At 56.0% G+C, this 7827-nt stretch overlaps 1 protein-coding gene across 1 annotated transcript in view; it reads left to right on the plus strand.

Moving 5' to 3' along the window:
- The first annotated feature begins 473 nt into the window (after positions 1 to 473).
- The window catches only part of LOC128697975 (nuclear pore complex protein DDB_G0274915-like), a 21430-nt gene continuing 14076 nt past the window's right edge, over positions 474 to 7827 (plus strand). Inside the window, exon 1 of the mRNA XM_070097451.1 lies at positions 474 to 2908. Coding sequence (XP_069953552.1) covers positions 521 to 2908 — 2388 coding nt within the window. The 5' untranslated portion in view covers positions 474 to 520. The remainder of the gene's footprint in view (positions 2909 to 7827) is intronic.

Here is a 7827-nt window from a genome sequence, read left to right on the forward strand (position 1 = left end):
TCAACACTGAGCAGTGTTGATATTGCAGGTCATCAACACTGAGCAGTGTTGATATTGCAGGTCATCAACAACTGAGCAGTGTTGATATTGCAGGTCATCAACACTGAGCAGTGTTGATATTGCAGGTCATCAACACTCAGTGTTGATATTGCAGGTCATCAACACTGAGCAGTGTTGATATTGCAGGTCATCAACACTGAGCAGTGTTGATATTGCAGGTCATCAACACTGAGCAGTGTTGATATTGCAGGCCATCAACACTGAGCAGTGTTGATATTGCAATCACACTGAGCAGTGTTGATATTGCAGGTCATCAACACTGAGCAGTGTTGATATTGCAGGCCATCAACACTGAGCAGTGTTGATATTGCAGGTCATCAACACTGAGCAGTGTTGATATTGCAGGTCATCAACACTGAGCAGTGTTGATATTGCAGGTCATCAACACTGAGCAGTGTTGATATTGCAGGTCATCAACACTGAGCAGTGTTGATATTGCAGGTCATCAACACTGCCAAATATGAAGAGTAAGAAGGGAGGCGGTAGCAGGAAAAACGACGGGAAGAAGAAACACGATACTAAACCTAAAGACAAACAGGAAAGTAAAACAGGAAAGAAAGATAATAAAGACAAGAAGCAAGAAAGTAAAGAGGATAAGCAAAAGAATAAGAAAGACAATAAAAAGGATGAGGGAAATGGGGATAAGATAGGCGAGTTTAGCGGTGGCGGGAAAGATGGTAAGAAAGAGGATAAAAGAGAGAAAAATAATGGAAAAGAGGATAAGAATAGTGATGGAAAAGAGGATAAAAAAGATGGTGATGGAAAAGAGGATAAAAAGGACGATGAAAATAAAGATAATGACAGTGACGAAAAAGAGGAAGAAGTGGAAGGAGATGAGGACACACAAGACTCTGCTGGTGGTGATGCTGGTGGTGATGCTGGTGGTGGTGCTGCTGCTGCTAGTGGTGGTGGCGCTGGTGGTGGTGGCGTTGCTGCTGCTAGTGGTGGTGGCGCCGGTGGTGGTGGTGGTGCTGCTAGTGGTGGTGCTATTGTTAGAGTCCAGAGAGTAGCAGAGATCCCGCTGCTTGAAAGAACTGAACGCTCTTTGGAAGATAGTGAAGGCGCTGTTGCTGTCAGAAACGAGCTGTCTCCTGCACTGACTGTTTCTGATACACAACAACTCTCTCCTGCCATGGTTGTTTCTGGTAGACAAATACCTCTTACGATCAGTGTTCCTGCGGAACAAGATCCCACACCTGGAATAACTCGTCCGGACATAGGAGAACATGTAGCGTCTGGATGTGCTACTCCAGCAGGAGATGGTCAAGTTTTATCTGGAATGACTCCAGCGGGACAGGTAACTCTGTCACTTGGACTTGCTTCTGGAACTTCGACAAGGAACCACTTGCTTGATCCTCCAGGGATCATTATACACAAGGCGACGCCCGAATCCACTAAAGCTACTACAAGATATGTGCTTGAAACCCCAAAAACTGTACCTTCAGGAAGACGGAGTCTTGAACTGCGTGGAACAATTGCCTCAAGACATGCGGACATGGAAACTTCTTTAGGACATTCTTTTGGAAGTGTCACTACAGGGCAAGCCCTCCAGACTGCTAACATCGTTACACCAGGACATGTGCCACAATCTTCAGAAAGTTTGACACCAGTGCAGCTACCTCCACAGGTGATATACACACCAAAACACGAGCGAATTTTTACGTCTGTGCACGTATTACCATCACCAGTGTTATCTACAGCAGGACATATATCATCGTCGTCAGGAACTGTCACACCAAGACAAGAGCCACAGCCTCCGGGTATGTTGACAACAAGGCACGTACCACCGTCTTCAGAAATTTGTGCAAATACTCAAATTCCACAATCCCCAGGAATCTTCACACCAAGACTCTTACCACCATCTTCAGGAGTTTTCGCAGCACCATCTTCAGGAGTTTTCGCAGCACCATCTTCAGGAGTTTTCACAGCACCATCTTCAGGAGTTTTCACAGCACCATCTTCAGGAGTTTTCACAGCACCATCTTCAGGAGTTTTCACAGCACCATCTTCAGGAGTTTTCACAGCACCATCTTCAGGAGTTTTCACAGCACCATCTTCAGGAGTTTTCACAGCACCATCTTCAGGAGTTTTCACAGCACCATCTTCAGGAATTTTTACAATAGGACATGCTGCACCGTCTACAGGGGAGATTGCAACAGGACACGTACCACCGTCTCCAGGGACCTTTGCAACAGGACACGTACCACCGTCTCCAGGGACCTTTGCAACAGGACACGTACCACCGTCTCCAGGGGCCTTTGCAACAGGACACTTACCACCGTCTCCAGGGGCCTTTGCAACAAGATACTTACCACCATCTCCAGGGGCCTTTGCAACAGGACACTTACGACCGTCTACAGGGGCCTATGTAACAGGACACTTACCACCGTCTCCAGGGGCCTTTGCAACAAGATACTTACCACCGTCTCCAGGGGTCTTTGCAACAGGACACGTACCACCATCTCCAGGGACATTTGCAACAGGACACGTACCACCATCTCCAGGGATGCCAAGGAGTGAGCATCTTCCGCCATCTCCAGGTATCGTAACAACAGATCAGGTGCTACAGTCTCCAGGAATCTTTACAAAAGAACATTGCCCGCAGCACTTTCCCGAGACAATAGCTACTGGGATTGTGCCCTCGACCTTTCTTGCTCCAGGAAAGTTCACTTCGAGTGATGGCAAGACTTACTTGCTGATGGAACCAGAAAAGCAAGACCCTTGTCCCCAAGACCGGCTCCATCCTGACCTTCCAGACAGTGACGAGATCTCCGCTGTCACCACCATGTTGAGGAGAGTCGAAGCCTTAGAGAAGAACACCACCTGGACTGAATTAAGTTACCTGAAGGTAAGAACTCAATGATTTGAGTTATCTGAGTATAATGCACCTTCCTGGGCAAAGTATTGCATTGATACTAATGAAGGGCTTTAGATTCAAATTGGTGGAACTCTCCCCCCTCCCCATCATTCCTCTCTCCTTCAAGGGAGGTTTCTTGATTCCGATAAGGGACTCTTGATCCAAGGCATTGCACTTGATTGTTTCTCGTTCCCCTCAGGCGCTGCTTCTAGTTTTAGGCCCTTATACTCTGATTTTGGTAAAGAGGACTGGCTGACCTGCCCCATCCCCCCTTCCCGTGATACTGGTGGTGTGTCCTGCCTCTGTGACACTGGTGGTGTGTCCTGCCTGTGACACTGGTAGTGTGTCCTGCCCCTGTCTGTGACACTGGTAGTGTGTCCTGCCCCTCTCTGTGACACTGGCGGTGTGTCTTGCCCCTCTCTGTGACACTGGCGGTGTGTCCTGCCCCTCTGTGACACTGGCGGTATGTCCTGCCCCTCTGTGACACTGGCAGTGTGTCCTGTCCCTCTGTGACACTGGCAGTGTGTCCTGCCCCTCTGTGACGCTGGCGGTGTGTCCTGCCCCTCTGTGAGACTGGCGGTGTGTACTGCCCCTCTGTGAGACTGGCGGTGTGTCCTGCCCTTCTGTGAGACTGGCGGTGTGTCCTGCCCCTCTGTGAGACTGGCAGTGTGTCCTGCCCCTCTGTGAGACTGGCAGTGTGTCCTGCCCCTCTGTGACACTGGCAGTGTGTCCTGCCCCTCTGTGAGACTGGCGGTGTGTCCTGCCCCTCTGTGAGACTGGCGGTGTGTCCTGCCCCTCTGTGAGACTGACGGTGTGTCCTGCCCTTCTGTGAGACTGGCGGTGTGTCCTGCCCCTCTGTGAGACTGGCGGTGTGTCCTGCCCCTCTGTGACACTGGCAGTGTGTTCTGCCCCTCTGTGACACTGGCAGTGTGTCCTGCCCCTCTGTGACACTGGTGGTGTGTCCTGCCCCTCTGTGACACTGGCAGTGTGTCCTGCCCCTCTGTGACACTGGCAGTGTGTCCTGCCCCTCTGCGATACTGGTGGTGTGTCCTGCCCCTCTGTGACACTGGCAGTGTGTCCTGCCCCTCTGTGACACTGGCAGTGTGTCCTGCCCCTCTGTGACACTGGTGGTGTGTCCTGCCCCTCTGTGACACTGGCAGTGTGTCCTGCCCCTCTGTGACACTGGCAGTGTGTCCTGCCCCTCTGTGACACTGGTGGTGTGTCCTGCCCCTCTGTGACACTGGTGGTGTGTCCTGCCCCTCTGTGACACTGGTGGTGTGTCCTGCCCCTCTGTGAGACTGGCAGTGTGTCCTGCCCCTCTGTGACACCGGCAGTGTGTCCTGCCCCTCTGTGACACTGGCGGTGTGTTCTGCCCCTCTGTGAGACTGGCGGTGTGTCCTGCCCCTCTGTGAGACTGGCGGTGTGTCCTGCCCTTCTGTGAGACTGGCGGTGTGTCCTGCCCCTCTGTGAGACTGGCGGTGTGTCCTGCCCCTCTGTGACACTGGCAGTGTGTTCTGCCCCTCTGTGACACTGGCAGTGTGTCCTGCCCCTCTGTGACACTGGTGGTGTGTCCTGCCCCTCTGTGACACTGGCAGTGTGTCCTGCCCCTCTGTGACACTGGCAGTGTGTCCTGCCCCTCTGCGATACTGGTGGTGTGTCCTGCCCCTCTGTGACACTGGCAGTGTGTCCTGCCCCTCTGTGACACTGGCAGTGTGTCCTGCCCCTCTGTGACACTGGTGGTGTGTCCTGCCCCTCTGTGACACTGGCAGTGTGTCCTGCCCCTCTGTGACACTGGCAGTGTGTCCTGCCCCTCTGTGACACTGGTGGTGTGTCCTGCCCCTCTGTGACACTGGTGGTGTGTCCTGCCCCTCTGTGACACTGGTGGTGTGTCCTGCCCCTCTGCGACACTGGTGGTGTGTCCTGCCCCTCTGTGACACTGGTGGTGTGTCCTGCCCCTCTGTGACACTGGCAGTGTGTCCTGCCCCTCTGTGACACTGGTGGTGTGTCCTGCCCCTCTGTGACACTGGCAGTGTGTCCTGCCCCTCTGTGACACTGGCAGTGTGTCCTGCCCCTCTGTGACACTGGTGGTGTGTCCTGCCCCTCTGTGACACTGGTGGTGTGTCCTGCCCCTCTGCGACACTGGTGGTGTGTCCTGCCCCTCTGTGACACTGGCAGTGTGTCCTGCCCCTCTGTGACACTGGCAAAGTGTCCTGCCCCTCTGTGACACTGGCAGTGTGTCCTGCCCCTCTGTGACACTGGTGGTGTGTTCTGCCCCTCTGTGACACTGGTGGTGTGTCCTGCCCCTCTGTGACACTGGTGGTGTGTCCTGCCCCTCTGTGACACTGGCAATGTGTCCTGCCCCTCTGTGACACTGGCAGTGTGTCCTGCCCCTCTGTGACACTGGTGGTGTGTCCTGCCCCTCTGTGACACTGGTGGTGTGTCCTGCCCCTCCGTGACACTGGCGGTGTGTCCTGCCCCTCTGTGACACTGGCAGTGTGTCCTGCAACTCTGTGACACTGGTGGTGTGTCCTGCCCCTCTGTGACACTGGTGGTGTGTCCTGCCCTTCTGTGACACTGGCAGTGTGTCCTGCCCCTCTGTGACACTGGTGGTGTGTCCTGCCCCTCTGTGAGACTGGCGGTGTGTCCTGCCCCTCTGTGAGACTGACGGTGTGTCCTGCCCTTCTGTGAGACTGGCGGTGTGTCCTGCCCCTCTGTGAGACTGGCGGTGTGTCCTGCCCCTCTGTGACACTGGCAGTGTGTTCTGCCCCTCTGTGACACTGGCAGTGTGTCCTGCCCCTCTGTGACACTGGTGGTGTGTCCTGCCCCTCTGTGACACTGGCAGTGTGTCCTGCCCCTCTGTGACACTGGCAGTGTGTCCTGCCCCTCTGCGATACTGGTGGTGTGTCCTACCCCTCTGTGACACTGGCAGTGTGTCCTGCCCCTCTGTGACACTGGCAGTGTGTCCTGCCCCTCTGTGACACTGGTGGTGTGTCCTGCCCCTCTGTGACACTGGCAGTGTGTCCTGCCCCTCTGTGACACTGGCAGTGTGTCCTGCCCCTCTGTGACACTGGTGGTGTGTCCTGCCCCTCTGTGACACTGGTGGTGTGTCCTGCCCCTCTGTGACACTGGTGGTGTGTCCTGCCCCTCTGTGAGACTGGCAGTGTGTCCTGCCCCTCTGTGACACTGGCAGTGTGTCCTGCCCCTCTGTGACACTGGCGGTGTGTCCTGCCCCTCTGTGAGACTGGCGGTGTGTCCTGCCCCTCTGTGACACTGGCGGTGTGTCCTGCCCCTCTGTGAGACTGGCGGTGTGTCCTGCCCCTCTGTGAGACTGGCGGTGTGTCCTGCCCCTCTGTGACACTGGCAGTGTGTTCTGCCCCTCTGTGACACTGGCAGTGTGTCCTGCCCCTCTGTGACACTGGTGGTGTGTCCTGCCCCTCTGTGACACTGGCAGTGTGTCCTGCCCCTCTGTGACACTGGCAGTGTGTCCTGCCCCTCTGCGATACTGGTGGTGTGTCCTGCCCCTCTGTGACACTGGCAGTGTGTCCTGCCCCTCTGTGACACTGGCAGTGTGTCCTGCCCCTCTGTGACACTGGTGGTGTGTCCTGCCCCTCTGTGACACTGGCAGTGTGTCCTGCCCCTCTGTGACACTGGCAGTGTGTCCTGCCCCTCTGTGACACTGGTGGTGTGTCCTGCCCCTCTGTGACACTGGCAGTGTGTCCTGCCCCTCTGTGACACTGGCAGTGTGTCCTGCCCCTCTGTGACACTGGTGGTGTGTCCTGCCCCTCTGTGACACTGGTGGTGTGTCCTGCCCCTCTGTGACACTGGTGGTGTGTCCTGCCCCTCTGGACACTGGTGGTGTGTGCCCCTCTGTGACACTGTCCTGCCCCTCTGTGACACTGGCAGTGTGTCCTGCCCCTCTGTGACACTGGTGGTGTGTCCTGCCCCTCTGTGACACTGGCAGTGTGTCCTGCCCCTCTGTGACACTGGCAGTGTGTCCTGCCCCTCTGTGACACTGGTGGTGTGTCCTGCCCCTCTGTGACACTGGTGGTGTGTCCTGCCCCTCTGCGACACTGGTGGTGTGTCCTGCCCCTCTGTGACACTGGCAGTGTGTCCTGCCCCTCTGTGACACTGGCAAAGTGTCCTGCCCCTCTGTGACACTGGCAGTGTGTCCTGCCCCTCTGTGACACTGGTGGTGTGTTCTGCCCCTCTGTGACACTGGTGGTGTGTCCTGCCCCTCTGTGACACTGGTGGTGTGTCCTGCCCCTCTGTGACACTGGCAATGTGTCCTGCCCCTCTGTGACACTGGCAGTGTGTCCTGCCCCTCTGTGACACTGGTGGTGTGTCCTGCCCCTCTGTGACACTGGTGGTGTGTCCTGCCCCTCCGTGACACTGGCAGTGTGTCCTGCCCCTCTGTGACACTGGCAGTGTGTCCTGCCCCTCTGTGACACTGGTGGTGTGTCCTGCCCCTCTGTGACACTGGTGGTGTGTCCTGCCCTTCTGTGACACTGGCAGTGTGTCCTGCCCCTCTGTGACACTGGTGGTGTGTCCTGCCCCTCTGTGACACTGGCAGTGTGTCCTGCCCCTCTGTGACACTGGTGGTGTGTCCTGCCCCTCTGTGACACTGGTGGTGTGTCCTGCCCCTCTGTGACACTGGCAGTGTGTCCTGCCCCTCTGTGACACTGGTGGTGTGTCCTGCCCCTCTGTGACACTGGCAGTGTGTCCTGCCCCTCTGCGACACTGGCAGTGTGTCCTGCCCCTCTGTGACACTGGCAGTGTGTCCTGCCCCTCTGTGACACTGGCAGTGTGTCCTGCCCCTCTGTGACACTCGTGGTGTGTTCTGCCCCTCTGTGACACTGGCAATGTGTCCTGCCCCTCTGTGACACTGGTGGTGTGTCCTGCCCCTCTGTGAC

Source organism: Cherax quadricarinatus, chromosome 58 (assembly GCF_038502225.1).
Source record: "Cherax quadricarinatus isolate ZL_2023a chromosome 58, ASM3850222v1, whole genome shotgun sequence".
NCBI lineage: Eukaryota > Metazoa > Arthropoda > Malacostraca > Decapoda > Parastacidae > Cherax > Cherax quadricarinatus.